Source organism: Balearica regulorum, chromosome 2 (genome assembly GCF_011004875.1).
Source record: "Balearica regulorum gibbericeps isolate bBalReg1 chromosome 2, bBalReg1.pri, whole genome shotgun sequence".
NCBI classification, from domain to species: domain Eukaryota; kingdom Metazoa; phylum Chordata; class Aves; order Gruiformes; family Gruidae; genus Balearica; species Balearica regulorum.
Genome location: NC_046185.1, coordinates 131,778,514 through 131,803,431, shown reverse-complemented (window position 1 = coordinate 131,803,431; position 24,918 = coordinate 131,778,514). Strand labels below are relative to the sequence as shown.

The 24,918-nt window shown below is 41.2% G+C and overlaps 2 protein-coding genes across 19 annotated transcripts in view; one reads left to right on the top strand and one right to left on the bottom strand.

The window, feature by feature from the left end:
- The window catches only part of HNRNPA2B1 (heterogeneous nuclear ribonucleoprotein A2/B1), a 17,205-nt gene extending 3,590 nt beyond the window's left edge, over window positions 1-13,615 (bottom strand). Inside the window, exons 1-11 of one of the 15 annotated variants that reach the window (XR_012834098.1) lie at window positions 13,482-13,615; window positions 7,827-7,937; window positions 6,793-6,939; window positions 5,386-5,596; window positions 4,966-5,067; window positions 4,787-4,876; window positions 4,178-4,240; window positions 3,579-3,698; window positions 3,191-3,313; window positions 2,087-2,169; window positions 636-766 (exon numbers count right to left, since the gene is read on the bottom strand). Coding sequence is in view for 10 of the 15 variants with exons in the window: in XM_075745963.1 (XP_075602078.1) it covers window positions 2,108-2,169; window positions 3,191-3,313; window positions 3,579-3,698; window positions 4,178-4,240; window positions 4,787-4,876; window positions 4,966-5,067; window positions 5,386-5,596; window positions 6,793-6,939; window positions 7,827-7,937; window positions 13,482-13,511 (1,059 nt within the window). In the remaining 5 variants the exon portion in view is untranslated. Of the gene's footprint in view, window positions 1-601; window positions 767-1,446; window positions 1,932-2,086; window positions 2,170-3,190; window positions 3,314-3,578; window positions 3,699-4,177; window positions 4,241-4,786; window positions 4,877-4,965; window positions 5,068-5,385; window positions 5,597-6,792; window positions 6,940-7,826; window positions 7,938-11,956; window positions 12,293-13,481 lie in introns of those variants that run through there. The other 14 variants (XR_012834099.1, XR_012834100.1, XR_738186.2 and 11 more) reach the window with 14 other exon arrangements.
- Window positions 12,536-24,918, top strand: CBX3 (chromobox 3). 4 transcript variants are annotated; one of them, XM_075745959.1, is made up of 6 exons: window positions 12,854-12,954; window positions 15,608-15,658; window positions 19,420-19,562; window positions 21,108-21,273; window positions 22,611-22,705; window positions 24,277-24,918. In XM_075745959.1, exons 2-6 carry the CDS (start codon window positions 15,635-15,637, stop codon window positions 24,401-24,403), a joined length of 555 nt encoding a protein of 184 aa, XP_075602074.1. In that variant the 5' UTR covers window positions 12,854-12,954; window positions 15,608-15,634; the 3' UTR covers window positions 24,404-24,918. The 4 variants fall into 4 exon arrangements, with proteins under 4 accessions (XP_075602075.1, XP_075602074.1, XP_075602071.1 ...); XM_075745957.1 differs by lacking the exon at window positions 12,854-12,954 and adding an exon at window positions 13,634-13,886; XM_075745960.1 differs by lacking the exon at window positions 15,608-15,658 and having other exon boundaries at window positions 12,536-12,954.

Below are 24,918 nucleotides of genomic sequence, written 5' to 3'. Positions count from 1 at the left end.
CAATGGAACTTTGAAATCAGGGCATTTTTGGTTGCCTTTTTTTGGTGGGTTTTGTCAATTTTTATTTAAAAACCAAATCTAGTAGAGTATGCCACCCTTACTCTGAATAACTCATTACTTGAGGAATTTTCATTAATTTGAGGTGCAAACATTCAATGCAGTGAGAGTAAGGCTGACTGAATTTGGCACTAAGGTTTATTAGCTGCAAGAACTATAAAAAATGGTAGAAACCTCAACATTCTAGCCAAATTCCAATTTACGTAATTATACACTTATGAAATACCACCTGCAGTTTCATTTGAAGTTTTCACTTCCCCTCCTAAAGAACTGCTTATGCAGTTGTTAAAAGAATGGACGACACATTTCTTCACAGAGGCAGATGTATTCTGTGGTGCAATTTTTTTCCTTACACGTAAACAGTCTACAGTTACTTGGGAACCTTCAGGATGAAATGCGTTATATCAAATAGATTACAGTAGACAAGACACACAACAACAGAGTTCATTTTCAACAGCACAGAACTACCTTCATTGCATTACCTTGCAACCACCATAATGCACAGACTCCCAAGAAAAAAATAAAATGTTGCAGGATGCAAAAATAAAGTTGTATGATTTAATTAACTTGTGACCTACCATTTTAACTACCAACACCAGGGATGGAACCCTTGCAAAGCTTTACTAATGGACACTTGCAGGTCTCATTTGTTCAACTGTAGCAGTGTACAGTGGCAGCAGTCTATGCTTGTCCAGGGTTCATATCATAGCTAGATTCCAGTAGGAAAAAAATATGTTAAGTAGCTGAAATTAACAAAAATTTGTTTGTAAAAAATTTAATAATACAAGAAAACAGGATTCACAAATTTCTTTTCAATTGGTAATCGTTAACTCAATTCATTGCTATGTTAAACTACATAACGATAATCACTATACTGAAAGAATACTGTCAAACAATATTAGATTCTTGTTTTGGAACATTAAGAAAGGAAAAGTAAATAAGATCTTACCTAAAGAAGTTTAACTGAAGCTTAGAACTATTTTGCTCTACACCCTCAGCCTTCGTTGGCATCCTTATAAACTACTGTAGTTAAAGCTTTGCAGAAATACAGCGCAGCTTTTTAAGACTGGCTGAACTTAGTGACGTTTTCAAGAGTTCTCTTGTACTAGACCTGTGTCCCTGGAAGAGTACCTCGCTGGGGATATTTCCTTTCCTTGCCATTGAAGAAGCAGCATCTAAAAGATCTAAAAAGGTGTTTCTCCTTGCAGAGATATCCCTTAAGTTATCTAGATATTTTAAACCTGATCATTTACAGACAACATTCTTTTTTCTGACCAGCATTTAATTTTACACGTACAACAATATCTTTATATTATTTGTGGGACCTTATACTACCCACTCCTTGCCTTATTTTACAATATTAAAAAAAAAATCTAAAATTACACAATATTTCCTTTAGAATTATTTTATTAAATCATAAATGTACAACAGCTTCTTAACTCTACACACGCACTTAAATTTTTAAAAGGAAAACGTTATGTCTTATTACACCATGATCCTGGCTAATAGCTTTTCAAAACTTTGAGAAAAATCTTAAAAAAGGTTTCACATGTCACCTGAAACTTACAAATTTAACATTATCAAAGGAATGCTTCTACACTTACAAAGACCACTAGAAAGAAACAACAATTAAAAAGCTAAGAAACTGTCTCAAAGGCATTTTTACAATCCTTCCTCCACAGTAAGGTAATGTTATTAAATAATCCAAATCCATTCACAAAATGGCTCTCTGCATCTGCTCTGGTGTCTTCTGCCATATCACTGCATATTTATGCATGACTGAGATAAGTGTTTCCTTAACATTGTTATTTCGATAACCTGAAGCTGTTCTGTTACCTCTGGGCTCTCATCCTCTCCTATTTATACAGTGAAGCCTGTTTCAACAGAAGTAAAGAGTAAAAAAATAGGTTATGAAATTATTCATCTAACCATTTTTTAAAGGAAAGATAATATCATCCTAAAAAAGCTTTTAACTCCTGCAGCTACTCTCAAGAATCACTGCAATTTTAACACTTATAAACATACTTACCCATGGCATGCTTGCAGAAACTCAGTAACGGCTCCTCCCTCCATATCCACCACTTCCTCCACTGCCCCCTGGACCATAGTTTCCTGCAATTGCAGAAAAAGAGAAACAGAGCAGTTACATCCATATGCTTTTTAAATCTAGGAGTGCTCTTGATTCTGCATGAAGATTAATATCCTCTTTACTTCCAGAGATGGCAATACACAACAAAGATTTTAACATTTCACTGTCTTCCTCTAAATAACCTCCAACAACTGCCACAAGAACTACATGCTGAAATCTTAGAAGATTCAACAGTGTTACATCTAATTTGATGCACTGTACTGTCTTGCACCTCTGAGGGTTGACTTTATTTGCACGCTAAACCTTGCAAGAAAGGGCTTTGTCTTTCACTTTCCATTTCACAAGCTTTACATGTGTGTATTAAATAACATTTAGACAACAAAAAGCAGAAAGTGTCAGAAAAAAGTGACCCTACAACAAGAGGGGGAAAAGAAGAAATCCTAGCAAGTTTAGTGGACATTAACTAGACTCTACGAATAGTGTGAACTGATAGCAGAGAACGTGAAACTTGGCTAAAAATCTTTACAGACTTGAAACCCCAGAACATTTCATAACATTCTGGAAAAAGTTAGTACCTTTTCATTTATCTTTTAAATAACAGTAGTAGTAATTTTTCCCAAGACAAGCTTTAATCTCAAGATAAGAAATTGTAGCCAACTTGCAGAAAGAACATGAGCACTGCAGTCCATCTACTGCAGAAGTTATACAATGTCTACATATCAATCTTAGAATCATAGAATGGTTTAAAGGCCATCTAGTACAACCCCCCGCCATGGGTGGGGACACCTTTCACTAGATCAGGTTGCTCAAAGCCCCATCCAACCTGTCCTTGAACCCTTCTTCCAGGGATGAGGCATCCACAACTTATCTGGGCAACCTGTTCCTGTGCCTCACCACCCTCAGTAAAGAATTTATTCCTTTAATCTACCCTCTTTTAGTTCAAAACAGTTACCCCTTGTCCTATCTTCCCTTCCACCTTCCCAAAAGACGAAAGCCCACCCACTCAACATTTGACTCCAAGGCAGGTCAGGACATATACAATACCTCCACCATATGGTCCCCCCATGTTCCTGCTGCCACCAAAATTTCCACTCTTCATTGGACCGTAATTAGAAGGTTGTTGGTTGTAGTTTCCAAAATCATTATAGTTTCCACTTCCATAATTGCCTGATCAATACAAAAGGGGAGAAATACCTAGATGAGCTACAACTCACATGGCCCTCACAAAGTTATCTCATTATTAGAATTTTAAAATAAAGTACAAAATCACACAGGTATTCCGGTAGTGTATGCAACAAATTGCTTTTTCATACTATTTGGAAAACAAGAGCTTCTTTAGACAACATTTACAATTCCCCCCACCCCCCACCTCAAATCTCAAATAACATTCACTAATTCACAACTGAAATGCCATTTCAAGCCAGTAGGTTACCTCCTCCATAGTTGTCATAACCACCTCCATAGCCCCCACCCTGGTTGCCATATCCAGGTCCTCCTCCACCATATCCTCCTCTTCCTCCTCCGTAACCAGGACTGCCACCAAAGTTGCCACCTATGACAATATAATCCTTTAAAATAAACTTTGCAGTATAGAAGGCAACTAAATTCTACAAATTAGAGGATATTTTTCCATTTAGAAATCTACAGGGGAAGAGAAGGGTAGGAGTTTTGTAAAGAAATTTTTATGAACACTGTTTTTAAAGGCACATACCAACTCCCACCCTAACTGAATTGTGACCAAAACCCACCAGGCTGCCTAAAAGCCTCAATTAAAGGGCTTAATTAAATTCTTGTTTTTTTCAGGAAATTTAAGAAACACTGCTATTCTAAAGAAAAGAAAGGGGCATGGTTGTCCCAGAAATAACCATACAAATTACCATATAAAGGTGTACCATGAGCCAACAGCCATGTGTGTTTCCTTAAGCCAAGAAAATGGCTTTGGTAATTAATATAAATTTTACACAACTGTAAGTGAATGTAAAAATGTTTCTGAATGAGAGAAAAACAACTACCACCAAAAAGTAAACTAACCTCCAGGTCCTCCACCATATCCATTATACCCATCACCAAATCCACGGCCACTTCCATATCCATCTGTTGGAGAAAAACCCCAAAGTATTTCAATTCATCTGAGCAAACTAACTGAATTCTCAAACCCCTATGACCGTAAGAACCAAGTCTCAGACATTATTGATTAAGCACCCATACACTTGAATTTAGAATAATATATGTGAAATAACACATCCTATCATCGCTTTACATCTTCTATCTTCTTGCATTTGCAAGGTAACCAGTTTTAATTTTGAACATAGCTCTTACACTGTACAAGTCAGGCAAGTGCTACATAGATTTACAGAGGAAAACCCCCTGAATTTCTTAAGAAAATTGTTAAGTTTAGGTTCATTTGAGCTTTTCATGAAATCCTTAAAAAAAACAAAAAACAATCAAACAGCAAAAACTTCATTTTACTGAATATGCACATAATCAATTTGTGTACTACAGAAAAGGTTTGCAAGTTGTTTTTCCCAAAAATTCTGTAACTGCCACAGCTGCATTTAAATTAAACAGCAGTAGCTTCCAAAGTTACCCCAAGCTAGAAAGACAGTATAAACAAGAAAAAATAAAATGCTACAAACATGCCTGTCTTACCGGCTCCCCCTCTGAAATTGCTGCCAGGTCCGGGACCAAAGTTGCCACCCCCTCCACGTGCATCACCAAAACCGAAGTTCCCTGTAATAGTTTAACAATTACAAGCAGTGAGATCATGGAAAGTGAACACAACACTCAACCACAAACCATTAACCGTTACTTGTACATACCTCCTCTCCCACTCCTAGAATTTTGAACTTCCTGCATTTCCTGTCTAGAGAGAGCTTTCCTTACTTCTGCATTATGGCCATTGATGGTGTGATACTTCTGCACTGTAACCACATCAAATAAGATATCATCAGCACTTAAATGCTGATCTGGCAACAAATCTGGCTTCCAAAAATGAAGTAATTTCCAAAATAATCCATACATATTCCCTATCATTTAAAAAACCCAAAATACCGTACGATTCTTATGCAAAGAAGGCAGTACTTAATGCAAAATATATGTTCCCACACAATTCGCCAAATTACGATGTAGCAAATATACATGCAGATAACTAATCCCATTATCTCTAAAGTTTAGCTTTACACAATTACTATGACTGCAAGGACTAATACTATCAAATGAGTGAAATGAAGCTTACTTACATACAATTTTATCCACAGGATCATGGTCATCAAATGTAACAAATCCAAACCCTCTCTTTTTACCAGACTGTCTGTCAGTAATGATTTCAATAGTGTCGATCTTTCCGTATTCCTCAAAGTAGTCACGAAGGTGGTGCTCTTCAGTGTCCTCTTTAATACCGCCAACAAATAGTTTTTTCACAGTAACATGAGCACCAGGTTTTCCAGATTCCTGTTAAAAGAATCCTTTAAATTACCACAAAGAAAAACAATTTCACAAATCACTATTTTGCCAGGATTTCAGGAATGGAATACAATGTATGTCTCTGCAACCTTGCTGGGGGGTGGGGTATGCTTCTGGGAGGGAAGTAACATGGGATAATTTAGAGGTTTTTCCTCCCCCATTTATGTCAAAGCCTTAAAAGCACTGAAAAAGGTACAGATGAAAGTGCTATGAAATGCATAAAAGGAAATAAAAAGCCTTTAAACATATTTAGAGAAAATGTAAGATCCACTCTGAAAGAACTGTAAGTATTTAATAACTTAAACTAGAGCATGATTTTTATAACTGAAACAAAGATATGTCAGCTTCCTCTGCCCACTTCCCCAACAACAATGAAACTTGTATTCCACTCGTAAAGTGGAAAGCAAACAGCAAAGGTCCTTCAACCTCAGTGAACCATAGCTATGAATTTTAACCCCTACTCAAAAAATGAAGACAACTCCTCACATTCATGGGTTATTTCTACACTTTGAGCATGCTATCCAAGCTGCTGCACTAGGTAGGAATGACTTATTCTAGCATCTGCACTTGCTCCTCAAGTAACCTCTGTGCCACAGTAACCTGGCTGAAAAGTTTACAGGTATATTCCATTCCTGTGCACACACTTAATTTGTACCCTAGAGTTTAAAACCAAATATGCCTGGGGCTAAAACCAAAGTAGTCCTAAGATGATTTTGTACACCACCACTGGAAAAAAAAGTTTCCCCACTACATTCTCTATTTTTAGTTGCTTCAGTTATATACCTTTTAGAATATACCTTGGAATAGAGTTGGGAGAAATCAAAAGGAGTTTATTAATTTGAGATTTAGTAATAGTAATCATTCCAGAGAAGAGTTAGTTTGGAATCTGCATAATTACAGGCATTCAACATGTTGTCACTAACAATACTTTCAGACCGCAGTTGTGTCCCTTGCAGACACGATTCTACAAACATAACTTAATAATGCACTGTAGTAATAGGCATTTATGTAATAGTGTCATTTAACAGACAAAAGTGTGTGGAAATGGTACCCCAACTATGGCCTTTTAATTAGAGATTTTAAACCCAGGCAATTTCAAACAAGAACAAAGCATAACTGTCTAATCAAAACAGAGGTTCCTTTTTCAAAGCATGAAAACAATTTGCTTTTAGAGCCATACTTACCTCTCTAGCCACAGCTCTCTTAGGCTCAACCACCCTTCCATCAATCGTGTGAGGTCTTGCAGCCATGGCTGCATCAACTTCAGCCATGGAGGAGAATGTTACAAAACCAAACCCCCTTGATCTTTTGCTTGCAGGATCCCTCATTACCTAAAAACAAACACGTTTAAACCGTTTCTACCTGTCTCATGTTAAGCTGAATACTAACAACATCAGGAGAAAACATGTAAACTTAATTTACATTTTCCTTGATTTGATTTCAAAAAAGTAGCAGGCTATGCTGATTAAGTACATGAACAGTACTGCTTAGCATCACAGAAATTCTAACCATTGTCCTCCAAGACTCTACCCGTAACTCAGAAATGCTGCTATATCAGTGATGTACATTTATATTTATGTTTGTTTTATAAAAAAATCAAACATCTAAGCTTTCTGAAGACCACAGACTTTAAATCTGTATTACAAAATATGTATTTACTGCTCCCAAAACAAATTCAGTGGAGAAACTTCTCCAAAAGTCACTGTCCCTGGAGATACTTAAAAGATGTATAGACATGGTGCTTAGGGACATGGTTTAGTAGCAGGCTTGGCAGCGTTAGGTTTATGGTTGGACTTGATCTGAAGGGTCACTTCCAACTAGATGATTCTATGAAAACACGACACAGAAAGCTGCTTACCATGATACCAGCTTTCTGACAAAGCTTACCAATCACACAGATGTAACAGCGCTCTGTGTAAGTACTCCCTAATGCACTTCAGCCAATGACACCCAAGTTAATTTTAAACCATTGAAATCAGTGGTTAGAGATACTCTGGCAGATTTTACAGGAAACAGATGGTGAGTGCTCCCTAACTATTAACAGAGTTTGCAAGGAAAAGTCTATGCATAGCTTCAATGGGCCAAATTATGTATAAACTAACCAACTGTACACTTAAGAACATTTAGTATTTCATCTTTTCACTAAGCTATCCAGAAAACAAACTCTCCATGTTTACAATTTCTATGCCATCACTGCGCATTAGTGTGCCAAACTTACCACACAGTCTGTAAGCTTTCCCCATTGCTCATAGTAACTCCTCAAGCTTTCCTCTGTTGTTTCAAAGCTTAAGCCGCCAATGAACAGTTTGCGGAACTGCTCCTTTTCCCTCTATCACAAAAAAGAAGATAACATTAATTTAATTAACAATACCCCCTCTGCATCAGCATAATTAGACACTAAGTAAGATTTTTAAGTGTCAAAAACTTTCAGCAAGACATATTTTTCAAAATCAGGCTTGGCTCTTCTAAATGTTCCACCACTATCCAAGAAATTAAGCAATTTACACAATTCCACTTAAAAAAAGTCCACTTCTACGATACACATTTTAATAATGTGCTTCTTCCGGATATTAAGAACAAGGGACCACACTCAAAGACTTCCAGAATAGTCCTTTCAAAGATCTTTAGAGGATGCTTTTTAAAGAAAAGGAAAATAAAAACAAACCCAGAAGTTCTTATTACAGATAACATGAATTCATTCATACTGATTCTATTCCAGATGGCAATTATTTTAAAAAAACATTCTGGCTCAAATTGTTGTACATGAATACTACCATGCTATTTACCCAAGGCATTAAAAGTAAAAATAAATGAAGATACCGCTAAAGATGTTCTAAAACAGCTCGCTGATTCTTATTTTTTCATCAATTGTTACAACGAATAAAAGCCAGAGCATCTGTAAAATTAATCTGGGATACCGCACCATTGGAATTTGTCGTTACCCTAATCACCCTCAACAGCAGCGATATCAAAACTAAGTGGATTCCCTTTAAAACAGAAATGTGAATAATACATATTTGCACATGGCCACTACTATAAATTGTACTTTCAGCAAGACTTTGTCCTATTACTTCTCAGAGAAATTATCGCTGTGCTTGTTCAGCAGAAATTTCTGCCATGATGACAAGTACAAGATTAAAAAAAAAAACTCAGGACCAATAATAAGGTATTAAATTTACTGGTTTGTGTTTAGTATTATACCAAAGTGGGAAGGACAACCTTCCAACCTCTACCAGTTAAAAGTACTTTTATACTAACTTCTTACACAAAGCAGCTATCGTTGTCATTTTCCACACACAACAGCATCACTACATCATACATTTTGCAATTTTGTATGTCCAACAGCAACAATTACAAAAAGGCACTAAAAAGTAGTCCCCTTCCACAAAATTTAAGATTTCAGAACGTTGTTTGAAAGAGAACTGTCCTGCTAGGGACGAGAGAACTCAAATGCAATGATTACTTCAGCTTTCTACTGTTACCTAGTTTTAAAAATCAAGAAAATCTGCTTGGGTGTTTGGCTTTGCATTTTCTTTAGGTTGGCGGTTGTTTTTGAAACAGCCCAAACCCTGCATAGTTAGCTATAGCTGACAAACACAACACAACCAACTATGCACTTAACACTAGGATAAATTTTAAGAGGAAGTTAGACAACCAATGACAAACAAGGAGATTTGGAAAATAAGCAAAATAGTTCAGTGAACAAAGGCTTTTAAAAGTATTAAGCCAACATGTTTTCTGAGGTTGTCCAAGGCAGGCCTGGATCTAGATACATGTAACAGGTAGACAATTACTGTAGGTAGTACTGAATCACTTTTTTGTTCAAAATGCATCACCCCATTATCAGCTTGAGATACTGCAGTCTGAGAAGAAAGTCAACTATTAGAAAAATGAACTTTTTCTCTGCCAAAAAAGATACTGTATTTGAGAACAAGCAATTTAAATGTCTCTTAAAACACTTGGAATCTGCTGTTAGATCTAGCATTTTTTCTTCTAAGGAACACAGAGGAAGGTAATACTGTCTCCTCGTACAGACAAGCAAAATTAGACACAAGAGTTTAAAAGCAGCAAACCCATGTCATGTCAAGTTTCCTTTCTCCTCATCTCTTAAAAGGAATACAGGAAAGGATGCTGCATACCAGACTTGAACTAAAAAGTCGTATGCTGCAAGTCATACTGTCATTTATAATTTGAATACGCTAGCAGAGAAATATTTTTAAACAACGATACTGCCACAAAAATCCTCCCTTTGAAATACTTAATTTCTGCTGCTTGAGAATTAGGGACTACTTGCTACAGTCTCACAGGCCCACAAAAGACACTTTTTCATACACAATCAATTGTCATGTGCCTAATAACACATTAATATTCTTATAAAAATGTGAGAATCAAGCAAATTTAGTAGACAGGTAGACTTTTTCCAGTTTGAAAACAAATATGTAAATGAAACTCAATGAAAGAATGGAATATATCAGTTGTAACAACTACATTTGTTTTTTAAAGGACAAACACATACCACACATTACTAATAAACATTAAACAGAATAACAACACACTTTACAGATGTATAAATTCTTAGTAACTGTAATCTACCACGTATGAAGTGTCATGCAGGACATGCCCTGCCCAGGACACTACCTAGGGACCACACACTTCAGGACACTGCAGTAACAAAATTCACTACCAGTTCTTCACTTAAAACCACTGTGTGAAAATATCATAAACACATCATTCCACTAATACACGCAAAGCCTCTGGATGCAGAGAAACTACTTGTCTCAAATGTGTCAGTTTTAAGAAGCTCTGGTTAGGCTAGCATTAACCTCCCACCAGGGTCCAGCGAGCTCTGACCAGCTGAAGTTTATGCTGAAGCTGTAAAATCCATGACAAAATTATTACCACTTCAGTCCCTCTCAGAATCTTGATGAAAATTCTTATTTGGTAAAAACAATCCCCACACACATACCCACACCGCCAAGGCCCACAATATAAAAGCTGGAAGAAAAACCTCTTTCAAGATTGCCATAGTACACTCTGTGGAAGGAACAGAGTTTGAGAGGAAATCTTTATGAACTCTGTAGAATCTTCATCAGTGCTTATTTTAAGCCTTCCTTCATAGGTTTAAACCAACACTTCAAAGGACTGGAAAACGCATAGCCTTTGCTGGAAAATTCATCATCGGAGCAAGAAAACACGTTTCATATAGCAATAATGTGTGCACAAAAACTCCAAGGTGACTGCAGACTTCTGCAGAGCTAAGAACTCGAGTAACAAAAATGGTTAACAGAGACAAGCAAGTGTGATCTCTAAACTACTATGGCTAGGCCTGCCATAAGCAAAGCTGGGTTTACTGGTCCCAGACTAAAGTGACACTGCTCTCTTCCCCTCCGCCTCATGCGCCCCCTCAGCCCCTCTTCTCCAGGGCTTTGCAGTGCAACAGCCCGGTTATCCCCCTTCCCCCGCCCCCTGACGTTACCAGGGGCGAAGCGGTTACCGCGCCGGCTCCGCCATGTGGCGGATATCAGGAAAACAGGGGCCCCCGCAGCTAGAAGGGGAAAATGGCGCCCAGAAGCAGCCGTCGCCTCCAGGGACAGCGATGCGGCGGGAAGAACTTCTGGAAGCACCGACCCCATATGAAAAAAACCAAAACCAAACAACAAAACCAAACCAAAACACCCGGGTCCTCGGGATAAACAGAAACCAAGTGCTGCAAACCGCTTCTAGCGTGCGCCTACACACACGGTACAAGGAAGAGCTCGCCAGCTCTTTTTACCGCCCCCGCATATCCTAGGCGACTACAGCTGCCTCGCAGGCCCTGCTGCCCTCACAGCTTACCCGCTTTCTCATCCTCGGAGCGATTCCTCGCAGCCTCACGCACAAGCCATTCTCAGCGCCGCCATTTTACCCCTCCCCCTTGCCACCGCCATTACTAGCAGGGCCACCCCGGCCGTCAGCACCTCTCACGGCAACTCCCCGGACCTCCATAGCCCCGTATCCCCGTCCTCCAGCGCCACCTTAACGGCAGCTCGGCTAACGGGTACGCCAAGTGCTTTAAGAACTCGCCACCCGCCATGCACGGCTACCGCAGCTTCCGCCTCCTCTCTCGGCTGCGCACCGGCGCCAACCGCCGCTTCCAGAACCTTCCCGCTAACGCTTCCTCTGCAGAAAGACATCCAGCGCCCTACCCGCGGTGCACCGACCGGGAGCCAGCAGCGGCACCCGGACATGCTCTGACAAGGGCTCAAGCCCACTCGTAACGCCCAGACCCGGAAAAATTCACTCCGTACGCATAAACAGACGTGCCACCCTCCTCAAAAGGAAACTCTTGCGTTTTCCCTTTCCACGTACCATATTCTTCATGGTTTACGTATTCCTGCTTGAGAGTACCGTATAACTGGTCAGTAATGGCTGCCTTAACTGTTACGTAATTTGAAATTCAGCTCCACGTAGTGCTAGCGCCCTCCTTCTCCGGCCCAGGCTCGCTTCCAAGGTTTTAGGATTTTTTTTAAAAAAAAAAAAAAGCTTGAATCTGGAGCTTAAATATCTCCAAAGGGGCAGCAGTTCTGTATAAGGCCCCTACGTGTTTTTATCACGTAATAAAAAGTCATCAACTCCGTTAGTAATGGCTGTCTCCGAAATGAGCCGAAGGACCCGTGGTCGTCGAGCTTATCCGCTTCGACAGTCGCCGGAAAAAGCCGAAACGGCAATGGAAGCCCATTCGACTCGCTTCGGCAATTTCCGGAATTTGCCGAAGCAGACAAGACTGGCGCTCGGAACCTGCTCGGCAGTTTCCGGAGAAAAAGACGCAGCAGTCATCGACCATCCAGGCCGTTCGGCAATTTCCGACAACGGAAGACACTCGGAGCCGAAACGGCCCGGATCACGACTAGCACCGCGTCGTTTTTCCGGAAATTGCCGAACCTCTCCGAAGACTCAAACCTCAAAGCGGGGGGGTTATAATTAGCCGAAGGCGGCTGGTATCGCCCCCACACATACACTCGTTGCCCTCCCCGCGGCCACCCGTGGTACTGGCAGAGAGCGGGCGGGAGCAGAGCAAAGCGCACCCCCAAAATCTCTCCCTGTTGTTGGCGGCCTGGCCCCTTCCGCCTCCGCCCGGGCAGGAGGAAGCGTAACTACCCACATTTTGGCGCCAGCGCCGACACATCGCGGGGGCCCGGGAAGCAGCGGAGTGAGGGGGACTTCGCCGCAGCCTGCTCCGCTCTACCCCGCGCCGCCAACATCGGGCGCGCCGCCTGCTTCGCCGCCCTGTTCTTCCTTCTTTCCTTCCCTCCCTCCCTCCCTCCCTTTTTCGCTCTTCAGCGGCCTCGCGCGCACCGCGACAAAGGGTGAGTGCTGCCGCCCGGCGCACCAGGGAAATGGCGCTGGAGCTGCTCCTTTCTTCCCGCCCCCTTTTCTCCCCCCTCCCCCCCACCAGCTCCCGGGGATAGCCAGCGCGGATCCACCCGCGGCTCCTCACCCGGAGGGAAGCCTCCCCAGCCGACTCCGACCCCTGTCCCCACTAATAAAAGAGTTTTCGAGCCCCCCTCACCCAATGCTTTCCGAAGGCCCTTCGCTCCCCCTCGCGCCCTCGCTAACGACTAGGCCTCCCCGCCGCAACACGGGAAATGGCCGCGCTCCAAATGGCCCCCTCAGCCACGCCGCAACGAGCTCCAAACCTACCCCGACGCTCCCTGCCCGCCCTCCCCGCTCCCGGGGCTCCCCAGGGCCACCCTCTCGCACCGACCGAGGGCCTTGCTTTTCGGCGGGCGGCAGCCCCTCCGACCTAACGCGCCCTCATGGCGGCGGCCATCATGGCGGCTGCAGTTACCGGGCGCCGCGGGCCCGTTCCCCCGCCTTGCAGTCCCCGGCTCACCCAGTCGCTTTCTCTGTCGCCGCGAGGCATCTTCCTTCTTTTGGACGCCTGACGCGGTCCTGCGCTAGCCCCCCGTGGGAGAGACGTCTTGGCCCCCCTCCTGTGCTGGCGGCGACGACGGTAGGAGGTTGCAGCTCGCGCGTAGGCGGCGTCGTGCGCTCTGCCCCGTCAGCCGCCGGCGCGCAGTGCTCGGTCAGCCCAGCCCCGCCAGCCGCCGCGCCCGCCCTGCGCCGCGCCGCCGCCCAGCCGCTCCCCACCCCCTCCCTCCCTCGTTCCCTGCCTCCCTCCCTTCCCCCACCCCCCGCCTCAACCCCCCTCAGATGTCGCTGTTGCCGCCGCTGCTCAGTGCGCGCAGGGCGAGAGCGAGGAGGAGACGGGAGACCCGAGCGGCTGGGCACCATTGAAGTCTGTATCCTTCTCTCTCTCCCTCTTTCTCTCGCTCCAGCCGCCTACTTGCCCCCTTCCCCTCCCCCCCCCCCCGACTCCCCTTCCTTCTGCGCCCCGCGGCGGGGCCCTCGCCTGTGGGCCGCCGCCAGGAGATGCGGGGCGCAGCCCGCCCTCCTCACCTTCACCACCACCACCCCCCCCCCCCCCGTCAGTACGCCGCCGCTTCCTTGGCGGCGGGGGGTAACGGGCGGAGCAGGGCTGCCGGGGGGCTGCGGCCCCGGCGCTTCCACGGCGGCTCCTGGCCCGCGCGGGAGGGAGGGAGAGAGGGAGGGACGGCCCTGGAGCGAGCGGGCTTTGCCGCGGGGAAGGAGAGGGCTGCGCCGGGGGGCGGGGGCAACGGCACCCGCGCGGCGGCAGGCGAGCTCGGGAGACAAAGCCGGCCCGCCACCGTTGAGGGGAGGCCTCCGCCACCGGGCGTCGCGGCTCCGGGAGGCGGTGGCGTGTGTGTGCCGGGCCCGGGGGAAACGTGGCGGGGTGGGGGAGGCGGCGTAGAAGGGGCCCTGGCGGCGGGGGCGCGGCGCACAGGGCCCGCCGGGCGGCGGCGGTGGCGGTTGCCCGGAGCGGGAGCGGCGGGCCCCCTCCCCCAGCCCTCGCTGTGGGGCGGCGGGCCGGCCCCGCGCCGCCCGGGGCAGTCCCGTTAGCTCACCCGGGTCGGCCCCGCCGGCCTCACGTGCGCCCACCACAGGCCCGAGGCGCAGCCTCCGCCAGCAGGCCTCCGCAGGGCTGCCTTTATTTTCTGCTGCGGGTGGCACGGGGTTTTTATTATTGTTATTGTTGCTTCTTTTTCCCCTTCTTCCTACCTTTCAAACGGGGACAAGACAAGCTCCTCTCCCGCCGGGGCACTAGCCCCTGCCCTTCTCCCACCGCACCTACCCCACTGCCTATGGGACTTGCCAAAATCCACCTCCCGTGTCAGGGGAGAATTGGGCGGGTTTGCTGAGTCCGGGAGGTTTTCTGGCCTTGAAGGACTTTCTCTTTTGCCTTGCCCAGGCATATGGGGAATTCTAACAGTTCTATAGTTTGCAGTGGGGCGGGGACAATACATGCCTAAGGAGGTGGCCAGTGTGAAAAATGACACTGAAAAGGGGATGGATTGTGTTCAACATCATTTGCGTAGGTTAAATATGTAGCACGTATAGCTTAGCTTAGTTAATATTGCTCTAGGACCTTAACTCTTGTGAACTTGAGAATCGGAAGGCAACGTTATAGTTGCATTAAGATACATATTTGCTGTTTATAAGCATTTACTACAATGTAGGAGTAATGGGTGACTCATGACACCGCAGATATGTAACTGCTCCCTACCAGATTTGCAGTTAATATACCTAGGTATATCTCGATTAACTGCTAGAATCTGAACTCCTGTTCTATTGGGTTTAAGGAAATAAGCATCCCTGATGGTCCTCCCCCTTTTCCCTAGAAACATCTCTATGCCTTAGAAGGCCTTGGGAAAAACCTTTTTTCAACCCTATATACTACGTTTATCCTGGCTAGTATAATGGTGCGTTACTGGGTTATGCCGGACAAAGTAGTAACCTACTTTTTGTTCTGGATTTAATCCATATTAGAAATGTTATATGCAGTGAATACATGGGGGTTGGAACAAGGACCATGCTTGTATTGGGATGCCTTTCTTTGAGTAATGTAAACCTCCTTTTAATTGTCATGCATTTTTCTAGTAAAAGCTCTGCAAGTCTGCAATAAAAATGGCCTCCAATAAAACTACATTGGTAAGTTCATGCACACCTAAAGTATATAAGGATTTAATCAACATTTTTTTCTTCAAACTTATAACTTGGCATCTCCATTTAAAAGATACATCCACATCTCCCCTCCCCAGCATTATTCTGACCAAAATTTCAGATCCAGAAAGTAAGGCTACTAGAAAGGACATTGTCTTTGGCTTTAATAAATATGCCATTTCTAAAGAGACTTCTTGGAAAAAAAAAATAAATGGACTCTGAACTATTTCATTTGTCCTATAGTAGAAAACACTAAGGATTTTTTTAGCCTCCTTTCAGCATACCATGTAATTCATCATATATGTAAAAAATAAAATCCAAATCATGTATTCATTTAATTTCTCCCAGTGTATTTGGGGAAAACTAATTGCCTGAGAAAAGGCAGTCTTTATGGATGAAAAATAACATTATTGGGAAATGATGTGGCGTAGCTAAGATGCCTTTTGAAATGATTTTTAACAAATAACAGTTTCTTGAATTTCATAGGAGCAGAGATTATCAACCCCTCCTGGACTGTTTTAATGATGCATTCATGGATCTCAACTCCTGTAAAGCTTTGCTTGTCATTAAAATATGGACTTCTAAGGGCAGTTGGTTGCTGGTTACCGTTCAACTAATAATGATACATAGTTTTGTACGTGATACATAGCATGAGATGCATCTGATGTTGAGGCAGGGAAGTAAGCAAAAATACACGTGTACAATTCAAAATTTGGATAGCAGAACAACTGATTTATAATGCACTCAAAAGGCCTGTTCTTAAATTTACTGAAATGGTTACTGCTTGACCCAGATTGAGATATATTAAAAACTTGTATTAACTCCTGGCTTAGAAGTGCAATGGACTGCTTCCTTTATATTGTACGATAACTCTTAAAAGATTTCACCAAGGTGAATGTCTGAACTTTCTGTTAGTAATTGATTGCCCACTTTTCCCTAATTTGAGGAAGAGATGGAGTTAGCCAGCCTGGGGAGGGGGTGCCTCAGGGTAAGGAAAGAATCTGTGAATGCAGTATTTTTTTTTTTAATCTTTTGATGTTGTTGAGAATTTTGCTGCACAGGTCAGGAAAATCAGTTATGGTTCCCATGGGAACCATAACTAATTCTGCTTCATTATGTATTTGCATGCAAAATCTAAATGTATTAAGGGATAGCATAGCTCTGGAACTGTAATTCTGATTTTGTTACCTCTTGTATGTTAAAACCCTTCACCACAGTGTCACATCAGTGTTTTAATCTTGCCCCTCAAAGAAAGAGTGATTATCCACTGGAGAGCATCTGCATCTGTCATATGTGACTTCTGAATGCAGAAAGGGAAAGGAGCCATAGATGAGCATTCAGTGGTCAAACACCCAAGTTACAGCTTACAACATGCAACCCTAGAGAAAGGAGTCTTCAGGGATCTAGTGGACATTGAGTACCCTTTAACTTCCATCAGGTACCACGTTCACTTGTGGGCTGAGATTTACATTGGCTTCTGTAATCTCAGAGTGTACAGATTTTTAATGAATGTTCAGTATTTCTGCAATCGAGTGTTATTTTAATAGGTGGGAAAGGCTCAAGAGTTTGGAATTAAATCTCAAATATTAAAAACATTTTGTTATTTCTTACTGTGCTTCAAGAAAAAAATACAGCCCCCCATGACATTCATTTTCTTCTGTGGAAGATAGTATAGATACTTAAGTCTTAAAAAGTAAAAAAAAAAATTGTTGCTTTGATACAGAAATCCAAAACATTTGTATTTAAATGACAAGAAATAGAGAAGCCAAAAAGAGTACCAGAAAGCAATCTTCCATTGAATCAAAGAATTTTAGTCCAACAGAGAACACAGATGGAGATGTTCCCCACTTGTAGTCTGCTTGCCTTATCACCAGTAATTATAATGTTATTATTATGGTATGGTGAGTCTGTGTCTTTTTTTTTTTTTGCTTTTTCCCTCAGCTTCTTTTTTTATTATTTGTTTTCCTCATCTCTACCTGTTCCTCTGTTTCACACTTCCATTTCTTGAAAGAAGCTGCCTTCATAGCAGAGTTGGACATGTTTTTATTTTCCTTCAATTTCAGTCTTACCTTCTTTTTCCTGTGGAGGCAAAAAAAGCCAGTGTGCTTAAGTTGACACTTTTCAGACATGAATGCTGTGGTCACAATACACCTGGGATATGCAGGCAGTTAAAATCCAATTGGAAATACGTGCTCTGTTTTAGATAATCTCTCTTCTATGCTTCCAAATCAAACCAAATGTCACATGAGATATAATCATGTACAGAAACTTGCTGTTTGAAAGAGAAACTTTAAACTTTTCCTGATCTTTGTTGTTCAATTTATGGGTTGCTAACCAGAGTAAAGCTATTTTGGGGAGGGAGGGAAGAATTAATTATCAAAAATAAGGGCCACAAAGAGCTTTTGGAAAGAAAGAATCGGCTTCAAATCTTCAGTTTACAAAGAGACTACAGCTTTCTTGTGTCTAACAGACATAATTTTTTACCTTTCACCACATCAAGACAAAGTTCTACAAAGTCTGAAAATTTGTCAGTTTCAAAATTGCTTCGCAGTATTCTCAAACTAGCCCACATTAATTCTAGAGAGAGGCCTTCAAGCAAATAGAGGTGCTCTGTGATTTTTGCTTGTCTGTTTTCTGTTCTATAGGAAGTGCATTAGTGAGGAATTAGTTTTGTCCACTTTGATTTAGGGTACTGCATGACTATATGTTTTAGGAGCTTAATACTGCTCCCATTAGTTTATGGCTGCCACTTTAATAATTTCCTTATAAAGTGCAGTCCAAAACGGCAAGCAAACAGCTTTTGGTCTGCTAGTGCTCCAGGAATGTGATATGACAATATGATAGGCTTGTTCCAACCTTTTTAAGATTACAAACATGGAAATTCTGAAATGTGTCCTTCTATTACTATTTAATTGTGCCTTATTAAACTGGGAATGCCTTGAGGATGATGTGGATGTAATATTTATTTTAAGAACTTAAAGAATATTATTTGAAGTATCAAATGTAAACTTAAAACACTTATAAAGTTTTTTAAGCTAGCAAAATTTCATTTACTTGTTAACTGCTGTACTTAAGTAGCTGTCTTAAATTTTTGCACCTTTGTGACATCTGTTTGAATGTAAGTTACATTGGTGCGTGGCTAAGAATGAGAAGGGACTGCAGTAATGGAATGCTCCTAGCATGCATCCTGTTCAATAGTTACGAGTTATTGTTGAGTATTTTGCTTACTGTAGCAATATATCGTAAACTTTGCTCCCATCAGCTTCTCCTTTTTTTTTTTTTTTTGAGAAGGTAGTAACCACCTTTTTTGAGTAGCATTCCTTTCCAATTTTATGCATTTTCACAGTTCCCTTAGTACTTTACTTCTGCCTTATGCTGTTTCTTGTCCTCTGCCTTTTCACAGGCATAGAGTTAACTTCTAGAAGCTTCATAAGTTTTTGAGCATGTAGCACTGCGAATTAAATTTATAAGGGGAGTGGAGGCACTGAGTGTATGGACAAAAATATTTCACATTTTTAAAAACTGGTGTTGGGTATCTCATTAAGCAACTGAAAAAAACCCAAAACGTTAACATGTCTTGCTCAGGTTACCTGACCACATGCCCTAACATAAAAGGAGTCTGAGCTTCTGGCTTTAGTGTGAATAAGTACATAATTCTTTGCTGTTTACTGAGCAAAGTTGGATTTGGCCAGTGAAATAACTCTGTAAAGCAAAAGAATGAATAATGTCATTCTGAATTTCTTTTGTAGCACAAAATGGGAAAGAAACAGAATGGCAAAGGTAAAAAAGTTGAAGAGGCAGAGCCTGAAGAATTTGTTGTGGAGAAAGTCCTGGACAGACGTGTTGTAAATGGAAAGGTGGAATACTACTTGAAGTGGAAAGGATTTACAGAGTAAGGCATTACCTTTTATTTTTTTTCTGATAGAATGCTAAATACTAACCATTTCTTTGAAATAAGTGTGCAGAGAGGGGGTTGGATGATGGGGATACATTTTAAAGAACCTCAAGGAAAGGACATCCATAAATGCATATTCAAGTGGGGCAGTCAAGTATGAGGATAGAAGACATGTAGCTTAGATACAGAACTTACATAAAAAGTTCCAAGACTTTTACCAAGTCCTTGCCACTGTTCTTTGATATAGCTTTAGTATCAGTATCTCTCAAGATGAGCTAGACTGACAGTTGTTGTGTATGTGTTGGAATGAATGTTACTTCTGAGTAAAAAAAAATTGCAGGGATTTAAACTGTAGGCAGCTTTGAAGCAATGAATTTGAAGCAGATAGTTTGATGCTTATTCACTTTTCTGAACTACTCTCAAATTAGATGAATTTACATAAGGAATTCTGTGGCATGATTGCCTTCATTAGGCATACCTGAAAGGTATCTTTTGAGTCTCTTTCCCAGGACTTAGGGAAGCACGAAAAAAACTTACAGTGTACTTAAAAAGTTGATTGTTAACGGGTGCCTCCTCCCTCCTTTCCATGCCGCTTTCTGGCAGACCACTGGCTGAAAAAAGGTGATGCATCTAGCATTTGAACATAAGTAGTTACATATGCAGTGATATTATTGTTGCATACCTCCCAAAGTGATTGCATTGCAACATTCTGCATTCTAGCACCTGAAATTTGCGTAGTGATAAGTGCATAAACCCAAAACAATATGTTTAGTATTCAGGGTTCTGATTTGAAGTTGTAAAAATATGTGTTAGTAAGTGAAAATAATTTGTAGGCATCCTGCTTGTGCAGTAGCGCTGCGGCGGTATTTGCGCATGAGGACTTTTCATGAGGTGCTTAGTTTTTGTAGGCAACATCCATGGACTTCTTAGACTTTCAGTTAACAAAATGCACACTCACTGGAACATGTGCAGTGCCCAGCTCTGGTCATGGAACCTTTGTTCCCTCCTCTAGTCACCTGAGGGAGGGAGATAGTTCTAGCTATAGTTGATCTCAGTGAACTTTTGAGAACATTCCTCATATACAGAAGCTTAGGCATACGTACTTACGCTGTTTATAGTGAGCGTTGTGTGTATTCTGTTCTCTGTAAGTCTTAGTGCTCATATCATATGATTTGTTTGCGTGGACAGTTCTTAGAGGAACCAGGGAAGGGAGTTAGTTTAAATGGATGGGTAGGTTTTGGTAGGGTGGGGATTGCTTGTTTTAACTCCTGTGATCCCACCCGGATTGTAGGAGTTAATAGAGCTGCTTATTCTGTATTTCCAGTTTAAGAACTTTGCTTTTCAACAATAGCAGAGCATACTTCCTTCAGTCATCAAATGCAGTACATGAAGGTTACTAAAACTAGCAACATAAGCATCCTTAGGTTTAAGAAACCTGCCTTACGTAATGTGAAAAAAATTAACTTGCTTAAGGTGAGCCATGTGGCTAGTTTTATGTTTTTCTTCTTTTCCTAGTTTTACATAAATGTTTATATGTTTCAGCGCTGACAACACATGGGAACCTGAAGAAAACTTAGATTGTCCAGAGCTAATCGAAGCTTTTCTGAACTCTCAGAAAGCTGGCAAAGAAAAAACAGATGGTGCCAAAAGAAAATCTTTGTCAGATAGTGAATCTGATGATAGTAAATCAAAGAAAAAGCGTGATTCTGTAAGTATATGTTAGTGTGCTAAGCTTTGTTTTTCCTGTGTCTCTTCCCTACCTCTCCAGCCCCACCCCCGCCAAAATCCTGTTGTGACTTTGAGAATGAGACCAAACATGGGTTTAAAAGTGTAAAAACTGCACAGCATCTGGAGCTGTGGTTTGAAAAGGGTAATCATTGATGGTTGTTAATGAGACTATCCAAATGGTGAGTAAAAGATGATTGATTGACATGATGACTGGAAGTTCTAGCATTGTTCCGTGATGCTTACTGAATAATTGAAAGTAAGACTGTTTAAGAGTTATTTATGAATGGTATTAAGTGGTCAGTTTGTATTAAAGGAAAAGGTTCATGAAAGGAACGAAGATGAAGTTCTGTTTTGGCTTTTGTATTTAGTATATGATTTTAAATAGGTGAGCGGCAAGGTGGCAAAATGTGAAAACCGGGCATGATAGTGGAGAGGGAGTAGAAAGGGTGACTGAAGAAAGCCTGCCTTTTCTTAAAGGTATGGGTTTCTCTTACAATTTAAATAAAGAACAACATGACAAATGTAGTGCTGATGAGTACAAAATAATGCACATATAATAATGTGCTCGATAGTTCACACTTTTCTCTGTAAACTTTCAAACTAGCAATTTGAAATTAAACTGGTTGGCAATGTCAGTGGTTTACTGAAGACAGCTGTTGGATGTGTGGTTACTGTCAAAAAATTTGGAAGGCATCAGAAAGATTATATTTTAGTTTCTGTATTAAGTTGATTGTATGTCTTCATCTGGTACAGATGCCACTGTCTCAAAAAGGATATTGTGAACCTAGAGGAATTGATACAGAAATAGTGGTGATTTTCCTTACTACCAGTGCGATCTCAGTGAACCAAAAAGAGTTGAGGTGTTCCCTAAGGATTCGGTTTCACTGTTGGCTTAAGCCAACCAAACTCTGTTGTTTTGCTGAAAAGGATATGTTTTTCCCACTTCCAGGAGTGCATTGGTGCTTTGCCTCTCTTGTTGCTTTTACTGGCCATGCTTGTTTTTTTATCTACAAGGATTTTTAGATCACTTGTTTCATCTATTGAGCTTTCAGAAATACATGCTAGAAACATTGATGTAAAATTCCTTCGTTGTTACTTTACATGTAAATGACTTGCCCTGACAATCAGTCATGAAAAAATAAAATTGTCATCTTCAGACAATTGCATGTAATTATAGCTTTTACAATTATGTAAGGCTATATTTTTTGTTCTGATATACACATATACATACACACACAAGAATGCATATATCTAACTCTAATGCCAAAACAAAATTTTATCTTAAACTAGATAACAATCTTCTAACTTACTCAATAGGTTGATAAACCAAGAGGGTTTGCAAGGGGTCTTGATCCTGAGCGGATAATTGGGGCTACAGATAGCAGTGGAGAGCTTATGTTCCTCATGAAATGGTAAGTCTTACATCCACCATTCTTGTCCATGTTAAGGGAGGGCAGGCAGTTGTGCTTAGGCTCATATGAGACAACTTCATTTCAGCAGTAAGACAAAGAAGCTGGTAGTCTGCTTATTAACCTTGTATTCTTATAAAAACAAGGCTTCTGTAATCAGTTACTACTTAATCCTTCCTTCAAACCCCAAAATAACTTTAGCTCCTGTTGGTTCAGTTTTACAGAAGTAGAAATTTGAAAGGTAAATTCTGATAAGATATGGGAAAATTGGCATTTGTGTGGAAAAGGTGGATCTCAGTAGTGTTCTTGCTGAGGGAATGGCAGGCAGAAATCCAGCTCTACATGTTTCGATAAGCAGAAGCCAGCTGCTGGATAGCCAACCATTTAACCAACCGGTGTGCCAGCCGTTCTGCGTGCAACCAAGTGGAATTGGAAGCATTTTCTGGAGAAAGCTGAGGTTGAGATGAAGAGTAAACAATATGAAGGAGAGGTTTATCATTACGGGCTAGTAAGAGGGGAAAATCATGGGGGGAGTTTGTGTTGTTGGGACGGTAGGTGGAGACCAGCCTCATTAGCTACAGTGTTGACAGAAGGACTTCTTGCCTTGTGAACAAGTAGGATAAAATTAGTATTTTTTTTCCAGTGTTGAGAATAAAAGAGATTGAATTAACGTTTGCTGGGGGTCAGATTTCTCAGGGTGGTGGGATGAGAAGAATGATAGCTTTCCACAGCCTTTGAGAAGGGCATAACTTTCTGAGTGGAGTCAGTCTGAGTGGTCTCTGGAGAAATTGTCATGTGATGTGGCCGGACTGCTGAAGATTAGTGCTTTGGAAGATTCTCTCTCCCTTCTGCCTTTTCGAATTCGCTATAAATTTTCTGTGAAACTTAGAAGAGCTGCAAAATATTGATCATGACTATTTGAATTACCGTAGTGATAATTGGCAAAATCAAACACAAATGAAACATAGGAAAATAAGCTTTTTTTGTTTAGTTCAGTTGCAGTTGATTAGTTTTTCATAATTAATTGTAGGCAACATACATAGATAGGAATGTGTGTGCACAAAACTGACTTGTAAAAGCAGTGTACACTTTAAAATGGAATCTGAAGTATGTCAGACTGCAAAGTTTGTTTTCTTACCCAAGACAGCATCAAGAATAGCAGTATGAAATACAGCAAGTTACTTGCATAAACAGTAAATATAATTTGGATCTAAGTACCACCTCTTAAGACTGATGGTATTGATATTTAAAGTCTCACTGAAGTTTTGATGATGCTTTAAAAGAATTAGCAAAGTTTTACTTCTTTCATTACATGATGCAATAGGTAACTGTATAAATGGTTCCTTTTGAATAGCATTTTCCTTTCAAACAGAAAAAAATATGGGAAGGGAGGGAGGATGCAGCTGTGAAACCTTGCCATTAGCATGGAAATTCATGGTAGCTGTAGTGAAAGGAATACTGAAAACTGATTTCTAGCTGACATTCTATTCAGAGTTTATGACTTATCAAGAGCTGCTAAATTTACTGAATTAATGATTATGCATTTTCTTAAATCCTACTTTCTTCTACATCAGGAAAGACTCTGATGAGGCAGATCTGGTCCTGGCCAAAGAAGCTAACGTGAAGTGTCCTCAGATCGTAATCGCTTTTTATGAAGAGCGACTAACTTGGCATTCATGCCCAGAAGATGAAGCACAATAATTGTTTGCATTGCTTTTTTATATATATGAATATTAAAACCTGAAATTTGATTTATTAGCAATGTGAGAAGCATACATTCTAACAAGAATCAAATTTGATATTTTTTTGAAGTAGTATGTTTTGCATCAACAGCAAGTAAATAAAAGCTTTCTGCAACTTATTTCATTTATCACAAGAGAGCATTTGATACTACTACTTCCTCCATATTAGGTAAAAGCTTTTATAAAACATTCATAAACTTCCATAGTTATTACAGAGTCATAATGAATGTCTAAACCAACTCAGATGTTTTGTAGTCTTCTATACTATTGATGTGCATGTATTTTCTTTACCCAAACCTAGCCCTCTAAACCTGTAGAATCATTCTTTTTAGTATTTGGGATCACTTGGTCTCAAGAAGACCAGGTGAAAACTAACTTTGTAGTAATTTGAATGTTATCAGACTGTATATTGTTTACTTTATTGTAAATACTGGTGAACAGTGGTCAATAAAATAGTTTTATATTCTTCCTTTA

Excerpts from the sequence above, each read along its gene's own strand:
- CBX3 (XM_075745956.1), top strand. The coding sequence starts at position 13,161 with ATGCTTTCCGAAGGCCCTTCGCTCCCCCTCGCGCCCTCGCTAACGACT. Across the intron at positions 21,274-22,610 it reads CAAAGAAAAAGCGTGATTCT|GTTGATAAACCAAGAGGGTT; the intron begins GTAAGTATATGT and ends CTTACTCAATAG. Across the intron at positions 22,706-24,276 it reads CTTATGTTCCTCATGAAATG|GAAAGACTCTGATGAGGCAG; the intron begins GTAAGTCTTACA and ends CTTCTACATCAG.